This window comes from Cygnus olor, chromosome 16, assembly GCF_009769625.2.
Source record: "Cygnus olor isolate bCygOlo1 chromosome 16, bCygOlo1.pri.v2, whole genome shotgun sequence".
NCBI classification, from domain to species: Eukaryota; Metazoa; Chordata; class Aves; order Anseriformes; family Anatidae; genus Cygnus; species Cygnus olor.
Genome location: NC_049184.1, coordinates 6,013,026 through 6,039,311, shown reverse-complemented (window position 1 = coordinate 6,039,311; position 26,286 = coordinate 6,013,026). Strand labels below are relative to the sequence as shown.

Genomic DNA, 26,286 nt, shown 5'->3' with positions numbered 1-26,286 from the left:
TCCCAGCTGACACAGCAGCATTGCCCCAAGGCCTCCGAACAACATCTGTCCCAACCACAGCTACAGGAACTTCAGCACTGGGGAGAATTTGTCATTGAACAAAACGCCCGCATCTTCCCCAGGGCACAAATCTCACTCTGACATGTCGCTGTGGTCACCTCCTGGGGCCGGATCTGATCTGCTTCCCGGGTGAGCCATGCCCCACCAAGGGCTCTTCTGTGTGTTTTGCCAGGGCAGGGATGTGCTGCATGGTGCTGGCAAGGGGCAGACAGACCCTAAACAGCTTCTGGTTAATGATCTGTTTTCCTGGAGACTCCTCTCTGCTGCCGTGGACGTTTTGGGAACTGACACCTGTGCGTGTGTCAGCCAGATGATTGCCTGGAGCTTAAACGAAGATCCTCTGCTTCAACTCGGGGCTTGTTTCAGCTGCGCTGACCTGCAGTCCCCCGCAGCCCCTGCAAATTCCTTGGAGCTGCTTATTAACACGCCGGCAGCTCTGCCCCGTAAGTCATGACTCTCTGCAGTAGAAGGCAAAGGGGCTTGACAGTGTGGCCTAAATATCCCTGTTTACAGAAAGTCTGACAAAACACTAGCCCTTGGCTTTATCTTTCCCCTTTGGAAATAGCCACAGAGCAAATATACTTAAGGCACGAAGGCAGGGGGATTTATATTGACTTTAGAAAAAGCTGTTCTTTAAAAACAGGAAAAAAACCTCATCCTCGAGCTGCGCAGACTGGGTGCTTCACCCAAAAGTCTTGTGTTGAGGCTTAAAGCCTGCCTGCTAATCTGTAGCATTTCTGTGTGAACAAGTCATGCAGTAAACTGCTCTCTGTTAATTTTTTAATGCAGAATAAACAGGTCAAGAAATGATTAGCATGAGAATAAATTGAGCTTAATCAGGAGAATCAGAAAAGATGAGAGGAAAGAGGCAAATTGGAGTTATCAGTTAACCATATGGAGTGGCTTTGCCTCCAAGAGCTAATGTGCCCTCGTGTTTTCCATCCCTTCTGAAGCTGCCTTTTTTTTCCCCCTTCCCTAATTTAAATGATGAGCTAAAATTGCTAGTATAAGCACAATGGAAGCCCTTGTTTCACCTTCTCATTTTCTATGGCTGCCCAAATGAATTGCAGGTGATAAGGCTCCTACCTGGTTATTACAGATGGTCCTTCCCATTCCGCGTTCAGAAAGGAAGATACTGAAGATAAGGTTCAAATGCGCAAAATCCACTTTCTGCAAGTATGAGCGCTCTGTTCTGGTGCAAAAGTTTCAGTGAGATCCTGGCAGATCCAGGGACTGAGCGGAGGCATCCATGGGCAAGGGGAAACGCAGCCCTCAGGACTGCTTGGAGTGGAGTTTGGTCAGTGGTCGGAGATCTATATTCTCAGATAGGCAGGACTTTGTCCACAAACTGGAATTTGAAATTTCAAAGGGGAAAAAAAAAAAAGCAGAAGGGACCTTTGCATGTGTGGAGATGACTATGCTGGCGACGTTCCCCTGGGACTTTTGGTCTTCGTCTTGCACCTCAGCTTTGTGCTTCCCCACCAGCTTGACTTGGCGATACTGCGGTGGGTTTTGCCGGTGCGGTCCCTGAGCGGTGGCCCTGGGGCTGGCTGTGAAGCCCTGACCTTGTTCAGGGCTTTCCTGGACTGGAGAGATTTCAGACCCGGAGCCCAGCTCTACTTCACTTGCTTGCCAAGGAAAAGCCACTCCAGTTGTGGAGTGACATGGTAGGAGCGATCTGGAGCGGTGGCTGCCAAGTGGCAGGAGAAGCATCGCCAGCGTTCTGCGAGGTTTGTCCCGCTGGCTCCGGGCACTGGCACTTCTGCCAGGGATTTCCTGAGAGTGCAGAGCTGGAACAGGGAAACCCAAAGGTTTGCTCTGAACAGGAGGCTGGATCGGAGATTTCTGAGGTCCCTTTCAGCTTGAATTGCCTCTTGATCCTACAACACTCTGTGCAAGAAGGGCAGGAGGAGCCCTGTGAGAGGAGCCTGCTCACCCACTTGACATAAAGAGCTAGAAAGCGTGGAAGCTGATGGTATCCTTCCCATAAATGCTCTATTACAGAGTCTATTCCCCATCCTCATTTACTGAAAGGCATAGATCTTATTTTCAGGGAATTCCCTTTTGCTTTAGGTTAATTTGCCAAAGACATACAGATAAGGCAGAATTAGTGTCATGAGGTGCTAGAGTGGAAAAAGGCTGAAGGATTTATTGCTCAACTGATAAAAATTAAATAATTACTTAGTGCAGAAGGCTTCACGGCCTGAAGCTGTAAAATTTTCCTTTGCAGCCATCTTCTGGCATGGGTGGAGGGGACAGAAAAGGGAGGAGGAGATGGCCTGAAAGCTAAAATTTGCCTGAGCACCTGGCTTGGAACAGCCTTTGCTTTACCAGGGCCCTGCTTGGGATACAGCGTGGGGTCCCTCTGTGCCTGTACTGCATTGATAAAGCCCCTCTAAAACATCCTTCCCTTCCTACAGGACGCACCAGCCCTGGGTGCTCTTCCAGCCGTGCTTGTGGCCCTGGAGCACACCCTGCCTTCCCCTGGGTTTACATCCTGGCAGCCCAGCGAGGACAAACAGGCTGTCCCCAGTTGATTGCCAGCTTAGAGTTGTCTCTACCTCAAATAGAAAAACCCCAAACATCTTCCGTAGGGCAGAAGTGTTCAAATCAGCCTCCAAACCAGCTTCAATTCAGCACATCTCCATCCTAAAACAGCTGCAGGCCATCGTGGTCCTATTAACTACTATAGGCCATGACTACATTTGCAAGCTGTCCCAAAAAACCACCATGCAGGGATGTCAGACAGAGACAAGGACTCCCCAGGCAGCCTGTCCCCAGGGGGACGTCAGCCTCCTGCAGCAGATGCATTTCCAGCTGGGGGCTCGGCCCCGTGCTGTGAGCCCATCTCCGGGGCAAAGGAAGTGCGCGGTGTCCTTGGTGGTCTGGTCCTTCACCTCTGTGCTAAGACGAGCTTTGTGAGGGTGCACCAGGCAGAGGACACCGGTAACGAGAAAACAACAGTCAACACAAGCCTGCGGATGGAAAGCTCCACGTCCCATTGACAGCTCCCTGCCTCGTGAGCCACCTAATGCTCTCCAAACTTCCCCGCTCCTTATCTGCCTCTCTCACACACACACACTGCCTCCCCGTCTTCTATTCCCGGCCCTCTTAATCCTTCCTGTCCTAGAAGCAAACGGCCTTTGCAGTCCTATTTTGTCAGCAGGCTATTTAAGCAAAAGGCTTGTTTTGCTGAACAGAGCAAAACAGACCATGCTTTTATGATATTTTACTAGACACTGTGGCAAATCCTGCACATATTTGACCTAGTGTCTGTAGCATTTATCTAATCAAAGGGATCACTGTGGCCTGAGCAGGACTGGGACGGAGGGCCCTGAAATGAGGCCACAGCAGGGCTACACTCCACCTTACCATCTACACCCTGGTGCACATCATTAAATTCATTTTTAGCCCAGGACTCTTCCTGCCGAATGAAAGTACAACCAGCCACGTGAGTGCAGAGAGGGCCCAGCCTGTCTCTTGAGAGCACAGAGCAGAGGACTGTTTCCCCTGCAGAAAAGGATCACTTGTCACCAGTCCCAAATAGGAAATCAGGGGCTTTCCCCTGTTCCCCGCTTTGCTCCTGCAGATCTGTCGCCCAAAGGTAAAAGTGCTATTTGGAAGTGCTACATACATCCTAATTTAGCCACCATGGTGAGGATGGCTCATGGAGCCAGGGCGGTATTGGTGCACCCAGGAGGCACAAATACAAACATGTTTCAATCCCAAATTGGCAGCGTGGACCCAGCCGATTGTGAAATCAGGGATGTTTTCACTGCAGAGCAAACTGATACTGAATCATCAGTTGCTTGTTCTCCTGAACAATCCAGCTGACGCCATTCAGTGATCAATTAAATACCTGCTTGTTGATCTTGCATTTTTAGGTGGTGCAAATTACACTGGAACTTGTCAGTCCTGGAGAGGGCTGACATGCCCTGGATGAGCTGGGGCTCGGCGAGCACGAGCTCTGTCGCTTGTGTACCCCCTGGGGTCTGCCCCAAGGTGCCGGCCATGCCGGCAGGCTGGAGGCCTGTAAGGCAGCGGAGGTTGAATCCGCAGAAGGAAACTCCACACAGCAAAGCCCTGCTGAGCTGTAAAACGCCCAATGAAACTTTTAAGACGTGTCAGTCACAGCAGGGCTGGGGTGTGTCTGACACCAGGTGGCTCCAACGCCGGGATGAAGGGGACAGGAGCAGGCCCGGCCGTGCCTTGGGTGCCCGTGCCAGCCCCGGCCTGGCTCGGCCCCTCGCTCGCCGCTCCGCTTGCGTGCCTGGCGCTCGGCAAACCCTCACCCCGAAGGTTGTTTGGTCACGGCTGCAGAGTGGGACCTGTTTATAGGGCACTCAGCCCCTGTAAAACTGGGTTTATAGGGAAGTAAAATGAGCCCTACGTTGTTACTTTGCATAGCAACGTGTAAATTGCAATGCAGGCGCTGACCTTCTCGGAGAGGAAAGGGAGAAAAAAGGAAGAGCTGTGGGAGGGAGGGAGCGAGAAGGGGAAATCGGGGGGCGAAGGCAACGAACGGTGGAGAGGGGAAGGCGATGACAGAAGTGAAGAGCAGCCTTGTTCTCTAGGCAGGGTTTTTTCCAAGTTTTCCACCCCAGGTACAATTAAGACCAACAGCAGCAGCTCAGCATCAAGGTCAACAGCCCCAGGAAGGTGTTTCCTGGGTGGCGAGCGCCTTCTCTCGCGGTCCTGCGTGTGCCTGGGGCTGAAACGAGCACAGCGCCTCAAGATTCAATAATAAACAGTCAACAAGAATCACTGCTGCTCCACCAAAAAAAAAAAAAACAGCCTAGCAGCGTTCAGCAGTGGGTGAGATGATTAAAGATTAACCCCCTGCCTCCTGCCTCCACCCCTCTGGGGAGTATAGGCCTTGAGGCTCAGCAAATCCTTTCAGAGAAATATTTGAAATAAAAGACAACAGATAGGGGACGCAGCGAAGGCAGAGAGAGGCATAAGGGCCAATAGCCTCGGACAAGGGAATCAGTACAATCTGGCTGGTGTTTGCCGATGATAATGCGCCTTTCCAAAGCCCTGATAGACATGGAGATGGCAGATTATAGCGCGGCACTGGACCCGGCGTATACCACTCTGGAGTTCGAGAACATGCAGGTGCTGGCTATGGGCAACGGTAAGTCCCCGCGCCACCTCCTCTCCTGAGGGAGGACGAGTCCCCAAGGTGGTCACCGAATCGTTCCTGGGGAGGGCTGGGGGCACCGCGGGGCTCTCTGCTGCGTGGCTCATGGAGGCTTCTTGCTTTACCCAGAGAGAAATAGAGGTGGTGGAGCGGTGCCGGGCATGGGAGGGATGGTGCCCAAATACCTCGGGGATGGGCGCGCAACAAGAGCGCGGTGGGATTAGTGGTCCGCAACGGACATCAAGCCATGGCCCAGGGCCTGAGCTGAGGACAGGTGGGTCTCACTGCCCACAGGCTCCGAAAGAAAGAAAAAACCCCAAAGCTGCAAATTGAAATGCTGCCTACCACTCACCAGAAACTCCACTGAGCCCGTGACTCGAGCGGAAAGCCAGTCCCATCCCAGGAGTGGCTGTAGCTAGGTTTTCCCCAGCCCAGAAAGCTTCTTAGTGCCTGGTGAGGGTGGAAATCACTTTAAAAAAGTGATTCAAGTGCTGCCTCAGGAGCTGCCCTGAGGCCACTGCCCTTCTCTGTGCAGTGCTGCGTGGAAGCGTGGTCCCCGGGAGCACTGCGGGGCCGGGGGGCTTGGCCTGGCTGGGAGGGGAGCAAGCAGAGCTGGCAGGGGGTGATGAGAGCTCCCATCCCTTCGGGAAGGTGAAGTCACACTTAACCCACCAGGATTTGCAATGCTGGCCCACCCACCCATTTGGGGACCAACGAATCCTGTTGATTAATGCTCGGCAATAAGAGGAGATTCCTCTCCCAGTCTCCCTAATATCTCTCTAAATACATGTTAATGACTAAACAAGTAACGCTGCAGAAAATGACTCCCTGAGCCCTTTCCTCTTGCTTGCCGTATCACTGAGGCTGCTTGGGCACCCCTGTCCTGGCAGGACCGTGCCAGCAGCACAGATCTTCCCCCAGCTTCAGCTCCGCTCCCCGCAGATGTCGCATCGTGGTGCCAAAACCGTGCAACCACCTCCCCCCCTGCCCTCTGTGCCCAGGGCTGTCCGTACCCACCTGGGGGACTTGGGGCTGAAAGCAGCCCCCTCGGGCTCTGCCAGCACCCACCGGGACCTTTGAGAACAAGCCCAGGCTTTGCTCCCTGCGCTCCTTTCCTAGACAGCACACAGAGGTTTGTGTGTGTGGGGAAACCAGAAAAACTCACCCTGCACGGGACTGTGAGCGGGGGCTCCATGAGGCAGAGGGACTCGGGAATTTCGTACAACTAGCTCAGGGACAGCACGAAATTTGCCCTAGGGGCAGATGAGTCAGCAGCGTTACAAGGCACTGACATCTCTCTTCATCATGTGCCTAGATCCTGGTGAGGGGCTGGTCTCACCCCAGGGCAACTGCCCACGGAGTGCCAGAGAGCTCGGCTGGTGGCCTGTGGGGCTCCCCGGCTCCAGCCTGGGGTGGCCACTCAGCCCTGGGAAGTTTGCCACTGTCCCACTACAAACACATCCTGTGTTTGGGCTGGCTTGGGACCCCCAAGTTGCTCCTGTCACCCTAACTCAGCTGTGAGCTCACAAACCGTGTTGTTGTTTTTTCCTTCCTCCATTTACTTTAACTCCAAACCTATGTCTATTAAATTCCCTTCAATGCAGCAGCCAAAAGCACATATTTTTGGCACTACAAAAATAAACTTGATAGGAAAATTATCCATTAGATCACCAAAAATGGAACCAGCTCCTATCAGGTGAAGATTTCTCCAGTAACAGTTTCTCCTATTATATATTCCTCTGTTTAGAGCATGATACACCACTAGGAGGGATGTATCCGGGCTGTCACTGATAGACAAGTACTGTGACAATGGGCGCATTAGCTCTTTTATCCTCTCTGTTGCAAGCTCTATATCTAAACATAGGAAGCAAACTGAAAAGCTAACTTTCTGGAACAACATTGAGGCAGCTGAGCCCTCAGGATGCATTCAGAGGAAGGTTTTTGGAGGCAAGCTGTTTTTTTTTTGTTTTTTTTTTTTGAGGCAAGGGACACATGGGCACAGGGGAAGGGGCTCGGGGTGCTGGGAGCAGGGGAAGGAGCTTCCCGAGCAGGCAGGGCAGCACGTACAAGAACACAGCTCCTCCAGCCCCGAGGTACAGCCGGGTGTGCCAGGCTCAGAGAGGGAGCAAACTGTGACTCAGGAAAGCAATATAGGAGGGACACAAGGAACCAGAAAGCAAGCAGGGAAATGAAAACTGCTGCCAGAGCCAGGGGAGGGCCGGCTCGAGACGCCCTATGTGAGCTCACTGCCAGGGTCACGACATCCACTCCAAGCTACTTGTGCCCACGCATCTACACCAAGGGAAGGCACGAGTATGCTGTGCACCTCCCCATGCTAAATAAAAGCCAATATTAAAGTCCCAGGAGCATTACCTTAGCCTTCCCCCAGCACACAGACTCCAGCTAGCAAAGGCAGCTGCCCTGGGACCAGCCTTTTTATAGCCCCCAGCCCCCCTGCAGGCCCTTTCTGGTGGGTGCCAATTGGGAGCAGCTGTGGCCCTCCTCAGGCAAGCATTAACTGCCAAATCCAGGAGGAGCACAGCGAGGGAGAAGGCAAGAGGGGGATCAGGAGTACAGAGCTGTTCCCCACACACCTGGGGAGATCAGGGCTCACCCTGATCAGGGCTCACCCTGATCAGGGCTCACCCTCAGCGACTGACTGTCAGGCCTCCAGAAATGGGGGGTGAACGTCCTCTGGGGAGCCCCACTCGTTGTGCAATGCCCATCTCTGTGTTATGGGATGCAGGCAGGGTCACGAGTGGTGCCTGAGGACGTTCTTTTAGTGCCTCTGGCAGAAACTGCTGCTGTCTTGGTCGGAGCCTCCATTGGTCCTGCTGATCTCCATGACTGTCCTTTGATGGGGGCTGTCGGGATCAATATACTCGGGTATTAAAGTCTCAGCAGGTTTCTATGGCTTTGTAAATCCTGGGTATCATTTGCAAATGGGATTTCCACTGAGGCAGGGGAATGTGCCCATGCTGATACAAGAAAATGTGCACGGGAGGGGACAACTAGATCAACTGAATTACGAGCTGATCCCTTCAGCCTTGAGATTTGTTTGGCTTGCTGGAGGGGTGTTAGTGTGAGGCTTGTATGGTTTTGAGCCTTTCAGGTGTCCTTTCCTACAGAGACTGCTGCAATTCCCCACCCTCCCAAGAAAGCCCTGCACATGCCAGTCCCCTCACAGTTTGTAAGGACTGTGAGACACATCTGTCCCAGCAGTGGTGTTACCAGACTGGAAGATACCCAGCATACAGCCTCCTTCATGTTAGTGTCGCCCTTTCTTTCTGTGTTAGCTTGATCAGTCCTTCCTCGTATGGGTAGTATTAGCCCATGGGTTTTCCAGCACAAGCCAGCTGAGCCTGTTGTGCACTGAAAGCCTCGTTCAGCTGCAGACATGCTGCGCAGGCTGGAGCTCCGTGCCTGGCAGAGGCTTTACAGCAAAGGGAGCTGGTCACCTCATTTTTGTAACAGCGTCTGCTCAGGGCTGTCTTGGGCTGTTTCAGGGCTATAACACAAACACCTTGCTCATAACCCAGCAGCTCACCCTGAGCTGTAATGCCTCAGCTTTAACTCTGCACTAGCTCACTCTCTGGCCACACTACAGAGGCCCAAAGCATCTGCAAATCCCCCAGGAATTTTGGCTGCGCTCTGTTAAAGCTGGGTTTCCGTGTAGTCTGAAGGCATTGCTGGAGGCAGGCCTTTGGGGAGAGCTGTCTCACCCTGGCACACCAGCAGCTTGAGCACGTTCAGGCTGCAATGACTTAGGCCGCTCGGAGCACCACCACTCCTCACGTACATCTCTGACAGCCCGCTGCCACACAGCCTGGCTAAAGCTGCCCAGTTCTCCAAAAATCAGGTCTCTCGCTGGAAACTGAGCTAGGAGATGTTGGCTGTCTGTCTCACCCTCTTCTTCCTGTGTCCTTCCCCAAGCAGACACATCTCCATCAGAAGCAGCCAACCTCAACACCTCCAACAGCATCGGGGTGAGCGCGCTGTGTGCCATCTGCGGGGACCGCGCCACGGGGAAGCATTACGGGGCTTCCAGCTGTGATGGCTGCAAAGGCTTCTTCAGGAGGAGCGTCCGGAAGAACCACATGTACTCCTGCAGGTAAGGACAGAGGGGGACGAGATGTGTGGCAGAGGCTAAACAGTCCCCAGCAGCAAAGCTCTGTACAGCAAAGCTCTCAGAGCACGGCAGCATGTTCCTTCATCCCCTTCATCCTCCCTGCATCCTCCACCATATTCCCTGACCTCATCCCCTGGCTGGGAAGGGCCAGAGGCACAGAACAGCTCTCCCTCTGGCATTGCCCTCATGGGATCACTGAGGGAAGACCCTGTGAGCTCATACTATAGAGACCAAACACAGGTTCTTTGCAAATGGGTGTTGCCAACCACGGATGCGAAAAAAAAAAAGCCGGGTGGTGCTGGTGGAGAAGCCCCATTTCAGGGGCTGAGCACATTGCTGCCCTGTGCTCTGAGTGCAGCACAAACCCCATTCACTCCCTGGGCGCACTTAAGTGGCCTCCCTTCCCTTCTCCATCACGAGGTGGAAGTGTGTCTGCCATCTCCCTGCTGCGCTCTCTGAACACCTAAAGAGGCAACAAGTTGGGTAACGCGGTGTGCACGTGGCTGCGCGTCCCGTGACGGGACGAGACATGTGCACTGCTCGTGCACCTCACGCACTTCACCTGATGCTGCTGGCAGGAGGCCCACGGCTCTCCCATGCCACCAGTGGCTGTGACTTGCCTGCTCGCTGCTCTGAGCGACCGAGACCTGGAGTCGCAGTGGAAATTGAGGAATCCTCAGCTCAGCATGTCTGACTCCCTCAGGATCTTGGAGTGATCCATTCCTGGTGTCCTGACAGCCACTTGGACAGCGTGAACAGCAACATGACTCTAAAATCTGGGTGACAGAAAAAAGCCCCAGATTTAGCATGTGAAACATATTTTTGCCTGCACCCCAGGGTTATTTAGCCTGGCTGCCCAGGGAGTCCCCTCCGCACAGCTCCAGTGAGAAAAGCCCGGGTGCCCCGCTCTTTTGACGCTAAACCTTCTACATAAGTGTTACACAAATGCTTAAAGGGCTGCTTTCAGTCATCCATTTGAGGAAATCTTAGCTTGGGGCTTCCAGAAGCACGGTAGAAACAAGCCTTTTCAAAAGCTACAGAACTCAGCATGGCTGGGAGCCCTTTCCCAGTTCTGTATGCCTTTGTCTTTGCTTTGCAAGCTCGATCAATCAGCAGCAAATTAGAGCAAATTTGCAAGTGAAATTCCTGCTGCAAATGGCTACCCGGCTTGTGTTGCATACAAGAACCACACATGGGAGATCAGTGTATGTACTCTCATGTGTGATCAATGTGGTAATACAAGTGTGTAGGGCAGGATCTGGCTGCTTCCCATCTCCTCTCTGAAGCACAGGTGACTGCAGAGCTGTCCAGAGGTCAGGAGCAATCTCCTTGGATCCCACACTACCTTGGGAAGATTCAAGGACTTAAACTCACATCTATTCTTTTTTTTAAATTCGTAATAAATGCATTCTTCCTCCCATCTAACTGGATTCCAGCTTACAATAGAGGTTACCAAGGTGGCTCTGACCCTCCTGGCTCACAATTTGAACTTCCCTGGGGCTTGTCGCTCCATCTCAAGTACCCTCTGCCTCGTGGCCAGCATGTAGAGCAGCAGCCTGAGCTCCTGCGTGTGACTGTCAGATCTAGCCTGTCCTTATTGCTCAGCCAGGGCTAGAGCTGAGGGCTGAGGTGCTCAGTTTTAATCAGTTCAGATTAAAGCAAGCATGGAAGTGGCACAGACTGGGGCTCCTTTCTCAGGCTGAGCCTCAAGGAATCTGCTCTGAGTGTATCGTGGAGCCTGGGGCTCTGCCTTGTCCTGTCACCTCATTTCTGTAACAGGCTCTGTCTTGCTGCTCCTCACACCTCTGTTTCTTCCCAGGTTTAACAGGCAGTGCGTGGTAGACAAAGACAAAAGAAACCAGTGCCGATACTGCAGGCTTAAGAAGTGCTTCCGAGCAGGAATGAAGAAGGAAGGTGGGTCACGGCGTGGCTTCCCCATGCTGCCCTCAGCAGCGGTCATGCTGTCTGTCTGTCTGTCTGTCTGTCTGAGGAAGCCCTTGCAGCCAAAGGCCAGTCCCTGCCGGTTCGTGGGCACGCTCGCTCAGCCAGCTTAGCCCTGTCTTCCTTCCATAGTGCTCCCCTCTGCACGGATCCAGGCCTCCATCACTGGGTGTTAGGGGGAGTTTTGTCCCCTCATCATGAGCCCTGCACATGCTCAACCTGCCCTGCTGCCATCTGTACCAGGGCTTTGCAAGCAGCTCTCATCCCAACAGTCAATTAAGCTTCCAAGCAAAGCACAGGGACCCTGTGTACTCCTAAATTCAATTTCAGAGGCCCTTTTCAGGGGTCAGCATAGACATAGCCAGGAGGGTGCCACAGGGCCATGCCCATGGCACCCATGGCTCTTTAGCACACTCTCACACTGACACACACATCACATCTGCTCCCACATCCGAGCGACCTGGGAACGCTTCTTAACATCAGTGAGATGCAGGAACTTCAAAGAAGGCCTGGACAATTCGGAAACACTTTGGGAACATTACTGTCAGTGCTAGTGCCCACAGTCACCATCAGATCCACAGCGGGACAGGTGCCTCCAGCAAAGGGTCCAGCTATCATTTTGCCCCTTTGTTTCCTCATGTGCCTGTAGGTTCTTGTTGGCCCGCTGTAGACAGTTGAGTTTTATCTGATACATCAGCCATGGCAGGAAGGACCCAGAGCAAGGCGAAGCATTTTAACTATACCTTTACTCAAAATGAGTTAAGGCATCTGCCTGCCTGCACAGCCCTGGAGCACCCCACAGACTTGCCTGCATCTCTGTCTCTGCAGTCCTTCTGGGTCCCCTGCCCCAGACACGGCGGGGCAGGATCCACCCCCTGCTCAGCCCTGCTCGCTTCTCAGAAGCACTCACAGCAGCGGGGGCACCTGGGGCTGCCGGTGGTCCCGCTGGTGACCCTGCTGGTGGAGGCACCAAGGCCCTGCCCCGGGAACACTGGTCTGTGGGAAGTTCTCTGAGCAGGAACATTTCACCCCCGTTAAAGCGGATGAGGTGTTGCAAGGAACTGGGCTTGACTTTTCCTGAAGAACATAGGAATCCTCCTCTCCCTGCACAGCCCGCTCATCCCGTGCCCAGAGCTCTGCTGCTGTCTGTTAATATTCAATAGAAGTTACATTAGGTGCATGACCAGCTAATACTGAGCAAACATTTGGAAAACATCATGGCGTGACTGAACTCGGGGGCCTGCTACTGATAACAAGCGGCATAACCTTGAGAGCTCCTATTTACAGCCGCTGACTGCAGAGCTTTGCTTCTGGCCCAGCCTCATTATTGCTTTTTATCAGGCGGATTTATACATTGAGAACGTATCAATCCAGAGAGCCAAGAGCCTAAGGCAGAGACTGTTCTGTTTCCCCTGCCGTCGATCAATACCTTATTTGAGCAGATGGCTTTGGGTGACTGGCTTGGCCGTGGTGAGTTATGGCCAGCCCACGGCCTCGGAGCAGACAGAGAGGCAAATTCTCCTCCTCAGCATTCCTGCAGCTGCTCCGGCTGCTGCTGCCACTCAGACTCGGAGCTCAGGCCCTGCTCAAGAGCTGACCAAGCAAGGAGGCATGCTGGGGCGATACCTGTCCTGGGACTCTCTTTGTGTTAAGGTATGAGAGCATTGTTGCTCTGGATAGATACATAGGAGCTGTTTCACATTTTCTTCCTTATCATAGCTGAGAGAGAGGTTTGCAAACTGCACCTACCCAGTGCAGGAGCTTCCCAAATGCAGCTCACAGAAGTCGCATGGACAGACAGAATAGCCGTGCAGGTACTCAGCTGCTCAATTTCACACGTATGGGGGCTCCGTGTGTGAGCATGGCCACAGTCTTAGAGATTCCTCTAAGAGACTGATCCTATGTCTTGAAATCAAAAACCTGAGAGCCAGATCCTTTGAAATGAAACTCTCCCGTTGAACTCTGCAGGTTTCGAACCAAGTCCTTGAGCTCTGAAACACCCCAGTCCCAGGAAAGCCTAACAAAGGCAATGCGAAAACAGAATGGCTAAATGTAGTCGGCTCTCGCAGGCATCACATCACAACCCAGAGACAGCTGCACCCTGCCCTGCCAGGCAGGGAAGCTGGGAAACTGCAGCTCAGGAAGCAGTCCAAAGCACTGCGAAAGGGAACGCCAAAAGACTGTGATAGTTTTTGCTGTGCATTTCCATGAACAACCTGCAGCTGTGCCAAAATACTCTCTTGCAGCTGTACAAAACGAACGGGACCGCATCAGCACCCGGAGATCAAGTTATGAAGACAGCAGCTTGCCCTCCATCAATGTCTTACTGCAGGCAGAAGTCCTGGCACAGCAGGTACCTCTTCTTTCTTCTCTGGCAAATTCACAAGCACCAGGCACTATCTGGCCGCTAGGGCCTGGTGAGTATTTAATAGCTGAGTCTTCAAATCCCTGCCTCTTTTCTAAGCAACTTATCTGCCAACTCAGTGCTGGTTTTTCAAGGCATTTGTTACCTGAAACCTTCCCCTTAATGGTCCTTGGTCTGGAGCTGCGCTGTAATAATAGGCAATGTGGGGCACACGGAGGCTGGAGAGCCTGCTGGAAGAGAACAGGGGAGAGTCATTGCAATCCAAGGAGCTGCAGCAGTCTCTGCCAGCCGAGGGGCTGGCCTTGCACAGGCAGTTTCCTTTCCCCGATGCCTGTTAGGAACTCCTGGTTTCTAGCTTCCTGCATAGTTTCACAAGGAATCGGTTTTGTGCTTTTTTTATGTGGATATTCTTTCCAGTGTTTGCTTGAAATTCCTCATTGCCACAAACATGCTGCCAAAACTTATTTCCTAGAGCGTTCACTGAAAAGAGGACTCCGGTTTAAAAGTCTGCACACAGTGCATGTCAAATTGGCTTTGTGTGGGAGGACACAGGACAGGACACGAGTTCACAGGCCATGGCGAGGGCAGGGCTGTGGCTGGAGGCAGGAGCAGCCAACCTTTGTGGGAGCTGAGGAGAGCAGCACTCCTTGTCCTCCTGAAAACAAAGATGGGTTCAAATTGGTGGTCCTTGTTCTTCCTTGCTCCAAGGCTCATGATGACTGACCAGGGAGATGCCCCAGGACAGGACATGCCACGCTCTGGGCTCCGTGCTCAGGCTGTAAGGTCCTCCTCCTTGAAGAGGGGATGTCAGAAGGGCTAAGGGCCAAGCCTTGACAGCAGCAGTGTAGCCACTGTCATCCCATGTCTCACTTTGTCCTACACAGGTCCTAATGTATTTATATACCCTCCAAAAATAACATTGGTGCTGCTCCTGGAGAGGTGAGATAACGGGGTCTCAAGTCACCAGACCTACAAGGGAAGGGCATTTCTGGGCCCTGCAGTGACATGATATGTAAGGCTTGAGTGGGGTCTGCTGATAAAACTACAGCCATTGACAAATCCAGGGGAGCTGTTGCTCTCCCACAGAGCACAGACAGACTCATTAAACAAGGCAGGCTCCGGCACACTAATTGGTAACTTTTATGTTCCTAGTAATTAGAACAAGATACTGCTGAGGAGCTGTTTTCTCCAAGATCTTGGGTCACTCATTCAGAGGTCTTTATTTATTTGCTAAGCCTTCCGGGGCTCTCTGATTAGGGTAATACGTGGTGAGATTTTTACAATCTTATTTATTCAATAATAGCTCTAGAGCTGGAGAGCTTCCAGGTAATGCAACCTGAAAAAAAAAAATAAATGCAGATGGCATTTGAACTCCATTTCCTTAGGGAGGCTGGCAGGGTCCAAGCTGAAAATGCTGGCAGGAACAGGACAGGAAGAGCTGATGTTGTACATGAGCGGACAGGGCAGGCAGAGGGCAGTGACGGGGTTGAGTTAATTGCTTACAGAAGCATGAGGATGAAACAGTGACTAAGGGCAAATTTTCAGATGAGCTGGGTGAGCAGCTATGCATGAGAACCAGGCAGGAGGTTGGGTGCCTGGTTTGGGGGAGATGTTCTTTCTCTGGGTGAAGGGACTTGCAGAGTTGTCAGGCTTCTCCTTTACATATGAAATGGCCCCATTTGCCTCTGCAATCCCAAATAATTCTCCACGAAGAAAAGGGATCTGCGTTGTGGGCACGTTTGCACATGTGCAGTTTTGCAAAAAAAGGCTTAAATTCATGTGTGGGGGGGTTAGAGGGACACCAAGAGGGAAAGGCTGACTGCTACATGAGCCCCTTCGTTCCCCCTTGGATCTTGACCGAGCACATTTGTTCAGTGGGAGGAAGATCTTGGCTTTGGAAGCATTCGTACTGTAATTCTACTGAATTCTACTGAATTCAGACTATTCAAGGCATGACAGTTTACCAAGATGATCCACGGTCCCAGCTTTGCAACATTTCGTATTCACAGATCCCTAAATTGACCTCAGTTTGAAGTGAACTGTGCTGCATATTCTGGAGGCTGGATGTTCAGCAGAAAAAAGTAATCATCTCACCTCTGGAGTCTGCATCAACACACAACCCTGAGCCTCCCAGGCCTGGGATTTTCCTGTCTGCGTTCCCTCGGCGGCACTGAAAGCTGAAGGATCCTTTCTTTCCTTCCAGATATCATCCCCGGTTCCCGTGATGAACGGAGACATCCGAGGGAAGAAGATCGCCAACATCGCTGACGTCTGCGAGTCCATGAAGCAGCAGCTGCTGGTGCTGGTGGAGTGGGCCAAGTACATCCCCGCCTTCTGCGAGCTGCCCCTGGACGACCAGGTGAGTGCCCGCGGCCACCCGCCTCGCTCTGCCCCGACGAAGGCGGCTGGAAAACGAATGAGAGCCGAGACCTTCAAAGAAAATGCGCATTGTTCGCTCCGTTATCGGGCTGCTGCGGCTGATTGGGAGCCGCGTACATACAATGCCAGCGCAGGGCATTTGCATGTGCAACTGATCAGTCGATGAGCACTTGCGTGATAACAGTGAGCTGAAATTAGGCACACAATCAGGCGAGCATTTTGTATGGATCTATCAGTCGATTATTGATTGATTATAGTTTATGCAGCACTTTGAAAACCTGAAGTGCTATACAAATGCTCAGAGTAATCAGAATTAGCAGGAATTCTCACCTAAAGCCTGCTCAAGACTTAAAAACAAATGTACCTGTCTGTCTTTCTTTCTGTTTCTTGCCTGAGGATTTGTTGGTATTCATTCTCCTAGCGTGAAGTTATTGAAACTAAACACTATTTTGCTCCCAAGGCAATAAGAAAATCTCTCTTCAGAGCTAAAAAGCAGGAATATATTTACACTTAACACAAATAACTAAAATGATATTTATGGATTTCCTAACCAAGATAAGCACCGTGCGTTTGAATTCCTCTGTAAAACTGTACTGCAAGATCTCACGCTGCATCACAGAGACACAAAGAGCTATCTTCAGCTAAGTCTAAATTTCAGACCAGATGTCACAGGACATGATGTGCGTCCTGGCTCGAACAGTATGTGAGGATGGTGGGGAAGCTCCAGTGGGAAGGGAAACTTCTGGCAGCGGCCAGCACAGCTCCTGTCACTTGTAGGAAGGCATTTCCAATCTAGCCACTGTCCAGTCACAAAACCAGCCTAGGTCCTCTTCATCTAGGATTAGTCTCCAGCCCAGTTCCAGAGAGTATCCACCTGATGAAACTCCCCCCCCAAATGCTAAAACTGAGGTCTTCAGTAAAAATTCAGCAGCCCAGAGCTCCAGGGAATCTAATGATTTTTTAAAGCACAGTTAATTCCATTATTTTTGTCTGCTGTGTGAAAGTGCTAAATTGTTTAAAATGATAGTCTGCTAAACTCCTAAGGCAAATACAACAGAAAAATTATGAAAAACAAAATGGAATCCAACAGCAAATGACATTTACACAGCAAACAGGCTGCAGCCCAGCGGAGGCTTGGGGCAGCTCGGCATAACCCCTTCTGCCATTTGGAACAGAGGCAGTAAACCCGGTTAACAACTCTGGAAACTACAGCAATTTCTACCTGAGCTCATTTTACAATTGCGGGGCTGTCAAACCTTTCAGAAGATGAAAACAAAACCTCTAGAAGAGACTGAATGCTGCCTTCCCAGAGGGGAAAGGCCACGCGTGGAACATGCCACAGAAAGAGGTCTGTTATGACTTCCATGAGCAGCTCCCCCGTGATGAGCAGTTCCCCAAAGGGCTTGAAAGGAAAGACTGTGTTGCACTAAACCTAATCAGTTAATGACATCCGTGCTTTCGAGGGACAGTGTGAGAACAGAGACAGCAGATACTCAGGGGAGTGCAGGAAGAAGGACAGACATGCCAGGGAGCAGGAATGAACAAAAATACACGAGCCAATTGCCCAAGGGGCATGAGAGCTGGTCAAGACATGTCTGGTGGGAACATGTAATGCTGGGAAACGCTGTGACGCTGCCATTAAAATGCTGCCTGAGAATGAATCATCTCTGCCAGCATATTTATAGGAAAGGTCACACCCAACTCATTTTTCCTCTGCACCAAAATGTCAGAGTACTGGGTTTGATGGGGCAAACCATTCCATATCAAAGTTAAAGTTCTACTTTGTGGTGTTACAACTTTTATATTTATCGTTAAAGTTCTACTTTGTGGTGTTACAACTTTTATATTTATCCTAGTTGACAATGGAATGATGTGTCTCAGGGTGATCACTGCAAGAACAAAGAACAGTAAAGATGTCTTTGCTTTGCTGAAGTAATTTAGTTTAACTTTAAAGTAAATTGTATGGACACAAAAATGGTGCTTCCAACCTGAGCTTTTCTTGAATTCGTATTAGGCAGGAAATTTCCACATGGGGGGTTTGTTCCCCAGTGGGACTTGCAGTCTTTCCAACCTTCTCAAATTTTCAGCAGATGGGAAAGCTCAGCTTTGTGCAGCTCTGCTAATGACGAGCAGCTCAGTTAGCACACCCACCCATGTTTGGATAGCGATAGAGAGAGGCTAGATTTTGGCATACAGATAAAGGTTCCCCAACATCATGTGTGCATAGTCTTTTTGCAAGGACCTCCACTCTGTTTATTTTGCATAACTCTTTTACACCCCCTAGAAAAAAGAAAAAAAAAAACCATCTCTCAGACATCAGCATCTTTTTTAATCAGCGCTTTCTTCCATAGGTGACACACTTTCCTGACATTTCTGGTAGGGTAGGACTTTGCTTGGCTTTGTCGGATGCTGAGAGATAACACACTGGAAAAGGGGACCATTCCCATCAGGACAAACTTTTCAGAATCTCTCCTTTAATGTTTAATGATTGTTTTCTTCAGCAGAGTTTCCTGGCTGGATATTAAGGAGCCTCCATGTCAGGCTGTCCAATTGTTAACTTCTGTTTCTGCCTAAATCTCTGAAATTTTTAACCGAAGGAGGGCAAAAGATTCAGAACATTCTCAGGAGCCAATGAAGGGTGTAAAATGAAACACTTCAATCATTAACGCCAAGGCAGAAAAACATCCCTTTGGCTTCCCTGGCCCAAACGCCCACTGCTGCGGAGGGAACAAATGACCAGAGGGTGACCCACCCCAGCCAGTGGACGTGAGTCCCTGTGGGCACTGCCCAGAGATACAGCAGCCATCCTCCTTGTCCTGCGAGAGACAGCAAAAGCCTCGTCTCCCCTCACACAGGCACCTCGGGGAGACTCATTCCTGGGCCTCCGACCCCGGGTCACTGAGTGCAGCAGGGAGCTTTCAGCGAGGGGCGCGATGCACGTGGGCTGGGTTACAGGAATCCCCCCGTGCTGCCCCGGTAGGGCCCTGCTGCCCCATCCTACCCCGCGACCAGGCTGCTCTGCAGTCTCTCCACTGCCTTCCTCCACGGCGATCGTGGTTTCGCCCAGTCTCTCCTGAGATGGAGCCTTGTGTTCCTAAGCACTCACTCACTTCCCCCTCCCATACATCTAGCCAGAGGAAGGGCAGCTCTCCCCATCTCTAATATCACTCTGGGTGCAGAGCACTGGATCGTGCCTCTCCCCATGCCCCAGGCTGGAGCTGGAGCATCACCCCTGGTTCTGCACTTGGCAGGAGCTGCCTTGGCTGTAAACTGCCCACTGTGAACACGTGCTGCTGCTGGCACACGGTTCTGGGACACTCTAGCAGGGTCTTCCTCATGACATGTGCCACGAATATAGGATGCTTCAGGTGCTGTCTACTATCTACTGGTTCTGCTGGATTTAGAGCTCTTTATTCACAGAAGCAAACCATTTTTGGCCTTTTCCTCTGACTGTGACTAGAGAGAGGCTCTCGCTCCTCATTCTTGAGTGTAACACAGATTCTGGGCTTCCTCTGCTGCTTACATGAAATCACAGCCTTGTGTGTCTGTCTGTGCACCATCCAAGTAACTTGTTCCTACCCTTGCAGGTGGCACTGCTGCGAGCACATGCAGGCGAACATCTGTTACTGGGAGTTGCCAAGAGGTCCATGGTGTTCAAGGATGTCTTGCTGCTAGGTAAAGAGTGCACTTCTGCTCCCTGCCGATCTGCTTCTGCTAAGCTTCCCAGTCGGGATAAAGGAGTGTGTGGTTCAGTGTTTGCAGGACACCCTTTTTGCAGGTGCTTGAGCTTGTAAGGAGCCCAGCACAACCTTTGGGTGCAGCCAGGCCTGACACACATTCACACCCAGGCCGTGGCATGTTGCTGTGGCATAGGTGGGTGACAATTAACATCCCCATCGCCCCCTCAGGTCAGCGTAAGCAGGTTGTGGTGTGATTGAGGACGAATCTCTTGCTCCTCAATCAGCTTCTCCTCACTTGAGTGACTCCTAAGGGAGGAGAGGCTGCTCTGGCAGCAAAGATCAGCATTTGTGGTGGGCCACGCAAGGGAAAGGACAGAAGCAGGAACTTCTTAAGGCTTCCATCTCAAAATTATCTCAACATTAGTTACCTGGGTTTTGAATTCCTTGCCACCCTTCTGATGTCCTGGGCAATGACGAGGTGATGGTCTCTGTGCTGCTTGTCCAAAGGAAACGACCATATCATCCCACGGAACTGCCCCGAACTGGTGGAGGTCAGCCGCGTGGCCATCCGCATCCTGGACGAGCTGGTCCTCCCCTTCCAGGAGCTGCAGATAGATGATAACGAGTACGCCTGCTTGAAAGCCATCATCTTCTTTGACCCAGGTATGCTCCAGCTTGCAGCAGGCAAGGCTCATCGTCAAAGGGAACTAGTCGGCGTTATGCCAACTAATACTAGTTGTGAGCTGTGGAAGTGCTGCCTGGTCTCCTCTTGAGGCCAAACTGTTCATAGAGGGAGGGGTGAAGTCAGCCTAAGAAGAAAAAAAACGTCCACTGCCACAGACAGTGGAGAATCAGAGACAGCTCACCTCAGCCTGTGCCCAGACTTCATGTTATTACTGAAGGACAGTTCCTAGGGAAGCAGCCTGGATAGTTTGCTCTGTGGGTTGTTTCAGATGCCAAAGGACTGAGTGACCCCTCCAAGATCAAGCGGATGCGGTACCAGGTGCAGGTCAGCCTGGAGGACTACATCAATGACAGGCAGTACGACTCACGGGGCCGCTTCGGGGAGCTGCTGCTGCTGCTGCCCGTGCTGCAGAGCATCACCTGGCAGATGATAGAGCAGATCCAGTTTGTCAAGCTCTTCGGCATGGCTAAGATTGACAACCTGCTGCAGGAGATGCTGCTGGGAGGTGAGTGTTTGAGGGTCCTGCAAGAGGCCTTCCAGTGCTCCCTGATCACCATTCCCTTGAGAACCCTCACAGCCATCATTCTCCATCTGAAAAAGGTGGAGATCCATCCCGTCTGCAGGTCAGCCCTTTGACATGCATGCAATCTTATCCTCCCGGCATTTGCAGTGATAACACAGAGCACTCCACTTCTATTCACCTAAAGAGATGCTTTACCTGTGCAACTACTTACAGAGAGGAATCCCCAACCCTCTGCACATAGGCTAGTTTCACAGTGCAACCCCCAGACTCCTACCAGCCAGCTGTTTCGCTAATCCTCCTCTGTCAGAAGGGAGCCGTCAAAACTAAAGGGTCTGAAAGATCAGCTTGAAAGTGCATCCCATATTTTCTACTGGAAGCATCCAATGGGAAAAAAAATGAAAAAGACAAATAGAGAGAGAGAGAAGTTGCCACTGTGCTATTTTTTACCACAGAAATGTGTCTCAAGAGGAGAGGAATGTAACCCTATATAAAAGTAAATGCAGGCAGCAGGCAGGGTTACTGAGCCCAAGGCATCCGTGGAGAAAGATGGGAAGGGTGTGCTCTGATCACACAGGTACAAGCTGATTGTGCACAACTGCTGGGGAGGCCTGGGCATTTTGGTGCAGTGGGTTTCCACCCATCTGAGATGTCTCTGTTGCTGTAGTGGCAGCTAATGTGATATGCACATTTGTAGGTTCATCAAGTGAAACGCCGCATGCTCACCACCCCCTGCACCCTCACCTGATCCAGGAGAACCTGGGAACAAACGTCATTGTGGCCAACACAATGCCTCCTCAGATGCACAATGGGCAGATGTGTGAGTATCGCCAGAGGGAGGGGAGCCCCCGGGAAAAACTGAGAGCTTTCCAGTGTGTGGAGGTAGTTTCTGCCTTGCAAGGAAATTTCGATGCAAGACAGTCTCTGATAAAAGTCTGCGACAGAATGCAGAAAGGAGGGAAAGACAAACAGAGAAGTGGATTAGATCAGAGTAGGATAGACTGATTCAACAAGATGTTCCCTGGCAGACTGTAATTTTTACATAGCCCTTAAATTTAGAGATGAACGATCCCACCCAGTGCTTGCTGAGATCAGTGGAAAGGCTCCCCTTGCCTTGAATGGTCCAAACACATCTCACTTCGCCCTCTGCAAAAACACAGGAGAATCTGATCCAACACAAAAGGTTACCACGTGGGAATTTGGGCTGAAACAACCTCAGCTGACCAAAAATTGTGGCCAGTACAGACTGAAAGACCAGTAGCTCCCCTCATCCAATGTCCATTACTGTGGCTCTCCCAGGGCATCTAACCAGGCCCCTATGTCAGGGCTGCCCTGCAGCCAGCACACCGGCCATTAGGGGCTATTGTTTTGCTACGGAGCCTTTGTCTGGCTTACACCTGAACCTAGCTCGGATAGGGGATAGATCCCATTGCCATCAGGTCCATGTGGCCCTCTTCTAATTTTGTGTCTCTCTCTGTAGCAACTCCAGAAACTCCCCAGCCGTCTCCACCCGCGGGCTCAGGGCCAGAGCAGTACAAGCTGCTGCCCGGAGCCATTGCAACCGTGGCAAAACAGCCCAGCTCCATCCCACAGCCTGCCATCACAAAACAGGAGGTCATCTAGCAAGCTGCAGACCGGCTGGCCTCGTTTAGAAGACCGTGTGGGAGAAAAGCCCGAGCAGACTCTGTCACTGTGAAAAGAGAAGCCATCCAGAGGTCCTCGGGCACAAACACATGGACTTGCTTATTGGACTAGTCCACCACTACCAAAAGCTGTCTTCCTGCAGCTACGGGCAGCGCGTCCCACAGAGAGCCTCGAGTCACAGAACTAAGGTTGAAGCCTTACTGAAACCCTCATTCCTCGTAAGAAGGGCCAGATTTCTGTCTGCCTCCATCGGGAGGTTTGCAGGGACTGGCTGGGGACCATGCAGCTGGCTGTTCCCCCATTGCTGCCTCTCTGCGTCGGTTCAGGATACACCAGATCCTGCGAACAAGCGATTCTCCAAACCAAGACACTGTGCTGTGCAGAAGGAGGGCTTCTACCTGCAGCCATGCCAGCTCCCCAGGCAGCCCCCGTCCTGCCAGACTTTTCAGAGGTGGAAGCTCCCCCAGGAGCATCGCTACAGGTGAAGCACACTGGGATTTTCCCAGGCAGCACTGAGAGAATGGCCCCTCAGCCTCAGCTCACCCCAGATCTTCCCATGGTCACCCTTCAGCAAACTAAGCCCCCAGCCAGGTCTACCAAACCTTTTCAGCTTATACAGGCACAAAGTCTGGCCCACTGGGATTTTCCACCATTGGTATCTTGCTGTATTTGAGGGGTTTTGCTATTTCCATGCCATGGCTGCTTTCCCACCACAGGGCTCAGAGAGGCAGCCAGATCATTCCTTTACACCGCTGCCTCATTGCCACCCAGCCTGGGAAGTTAGGGGACTGTGGGATTCAGGGGATTCATAGGATGGGGCCACCTCAGCACAGGCTGTGAGGGTGAGAAGAGCCTGGGCCTCAGAGATAGGACCAAGGTCTTGGGCTGCCAAAATACCGGGAGTGTTGTAACCCAGGAGTTCAGCTCAGACCCTTAGCTTTAACGCTAAGACATGCCATATGATCTACGTGTCCAGTTCAGTGACACTCCCTCCGCTTAGAGTGAGTGGCTGATAACAGATTTATAGGGCTTCACAATGCGATAAGAACTCATTATGGCTCCTCCAGACCTCAGCGGGTTTGAGAGCAGAGCCTCAAAACATAGTGCTTCGAGTCCTGCAGCGAAGACCGACAGAGGTCAGGGAACGGCCGTCTCACCAGAGCCCCTCGGTCTGCCCCAGCCTGCACTGCTCCTTCCCTAGCCCCCGTTTCCCTGTGCCTGCCTATTTCTTTTGCTCTCTGAGGCCTGCCAGGACCGAAACCACGCAGGTTTGACCTTTGGTTTACAGCTGAAATCAGGCAAGGAGCCCTCCCGTTGCCTCTGTGGGCACGGCCTCCAGGCCTCTCCTCAGGTTCAGTTTTGGCAGCAGCACAGCGGAGGTGCCGAGAAACCCCGGAACGAATGTTTTTCGTCAGAGAAGGCCGACAGCAGATGCACAGCATCTGTGCCCTGGAAAATCCAGCAGGAAGGAGAATGATCCTGGTTTAGCACTGGGGCAACAGCAGCTCTAACTAACCACAGACCGCGTTCCTGCAGGCCCTGGCCCTGTGGGGTGATGTGGGCCCTGGCCCTGTGGGGACATGAAGCTGGTGGAATTGCAGCTAGAATGGGGCCTGGGAGAGGTCCCCAGAGGGGACGAATCTGAGCCAGCAAACCGGAGAAGCTGCAGATCTGTCCCGTGATCGCCAGCGCAAACATGAAACACCTCGCCTTGCGCCGACGGCGTCAGAAGTGTTGTATCGTCTCTCAGAGCTGGTGGCATTATACCGAGTAATTTATTGCAATGATGAATCCAATCATTTTCTGTAAATTATTTTGTAAATCACATTGATTATTTATAATTGGGAGATTAAATGCAAAAAAAAAAAAAAAAAAGTAATAACCAGGCTGTCTTTTCCAACTGCAGCAACCTTTTTTCCCGTATGTAGAGATACTCTGTGGGGAATCATTGTGGTCCATTTGCACCGAGCATTCCTCGATACTGTACATTAATTTTTGCTGGTTACTGCCTTCCAATGGAAACAGAGGAATATTTCTTCACCAGAGTTTGTATTCATTAAAAAAAAAAAAAAGAAATAAATGCCAAAATATTTTCTAACTTTTCCCAGACAGATGGATTTCTTTCTTCTGGGAAGATTTATTCTAAATTCAGGAGCTCACCTCCCTGTTGGTCTGAGCACAAAGCATATGCGTATTGGGGAAAAAACTAAAAAACAAGTGTTTGATGCCACTGCCAGATGTCACTATTTCATGGGGAGCCTAATGTTAGCTGGTGTCTGTCCTTGAAGCCATGTATGCTGGAATCATAAGGTTGAATGACAACCCCAATTTTCATTAAAAAAACAAAAACAAAAACAAAGAATAAATATTTACTTCCGTGATTCCAAAGAGCTTAAAGATTTCAATTAACCACACTCTGAGTGCCAAGCAATGGAAGCTAAAATATGTTATCAGCATTTTGAACCCATTCATTTCTAAGTCCCTCTTGTATTTTAAGGGACATTTTTGAGCACTTTGGGCCGATGATTCTGCTTTGGTTCACACACAGCCAACCTACAGCCGACAGCAGGTGCAGTCAAAGGCAGAGTGAGCCAATAGGGCACAATAAGACAATAAAGTGAAAGTCAGCTTGTCACCGGTTGTAAAGGTGAAGAAATGCACTGACAATTAGAGAAGACTCTTAATGACCTGCTCTGATCACGGGAGCCTGCTCTCAGCTGCAGCATTCCTGGCAAGATAACAGGAAGAGAGGAGAGAGGTCTAGATTGCTATAAGGATTTGGTATCTGGGGAGGAACAACATCTAGCATTTTCAGCGCTGACCCACGGGAGATGCCCTTCATGTCCCCCCACCTCCTGCCCCTAACGTGAAGTGAGGAGGACAGTCCCACCCCAGGTAGGAGGGCTTGAGGGGCAGCCTGGTTTTCCAGCCCGCTGCTTACATCACGAGCCTCCTTGCACATCCAGTGACCTTCCAGTGACAGTCACGTTGGAGAAAACTGTCAGCAGGTATGAGATGCAGCTATGTTTGAGGACTGTGTGGAGACAGCACTTAGAGTTTGCTTTCACTCTGCCACCAAGGGCCCAGAATAGGGCAGGCCTCGAACAACACACCCCAGCACCTGCGCACCCTTCCCTAGCTGATGATCCAGAACCCCAATGCCATTGCTAGACACGTTATATCAGCCCAAACACAGTGGCTGAGTGATTAGTCAAGAAAAGGAAAAGGAGTTAGTTCCTTGCCTTTAATGTGGAATAAAAACCAGGACTGCTCTGTCTGCCACAGCAACCCTGTGACCCACAGTTGGTTTCACCTGCATATATGCCCTAATAGCTCTGCATATGCAATATCAAATCTTTGAAGCAATAAATTCTCCTGGATTCCTTCCCGTGAACTGTTCTATCAAGGTTGCCCTTTACCTGGTTAATCTTAAATCAGTGCAGTCCCTACAAGAGTTTTCTCATTGCTGGATTCAGCTCACTTGGAAAAAAACCCACAACCAGCCCCAGAGACAACCTTGTCCTTAAGCGGCATCCTCAGTCACAGCCCTCACCCCTTCAGTCACTCCAGCCTGGAATCACACTGAGACACTGGTCGTGTCATGCATGGGCTATGTTTTATCCTCCTGGGCTCCCTGGAGCCTGCAGGCAATGTCCCATGACACAGGGGATGGCTTCTGTAAGGACAACTAGTATTGACTTTTAAGACAACTTCCTTACATTGTTTTTAGACAAGAGAGCCTT

At 51.2% G+C, this 26,286-nt stretch overlaps 1 protein-coding gene across 2 annotated transcripts; it reads left to right on the top strand.

The window, feature by feature from the left end:
• The first annotated feature begins 4,898 nt into the window (after positions 1-4,898).
• On the top strand, positions 4,899-24,592 carry HNF4A (hepatocyte nuclear factor 4 alpha). Of its 2 annotated transcripts, none has more exons than XM_040576010.1 (10): positions 4,899-5,194; positions 9,137-9,311; positions 11,149-11,243; positions 13,517-13,623; positions 15,839-15,994; positions 19,602-19,689; positions 20,202-20,357; positions 20,648-20,884; positions 21,597-21,723; positions 22,339-24,592. In XM_040576010.1, the coding sequence occupies exons 1-10, from the start codon at positions 5,074-5,076 to the stop codon at positions 22,520-22,522; spliced, it is 1,446 nt and encodes a 481-aa protein (XP_040431944.1). In that variant the 5' UTR covers positions 4,899-5,073; the 3' UTR covers positions 22,523-24,592. The 2 variants fall into 2 exon arrangements, with proteins under 2 accessions (XP_040431944.1, XP_040431943.1); XM_040576009.1 differs by having other exon boundaries at positions 9,134-9,311; positions 21,597-21,719; positions 22,380-24,592.
• The last annotated feature ends 1,694 nt before the right edge of the window (positions 24,593-26,286 follow it).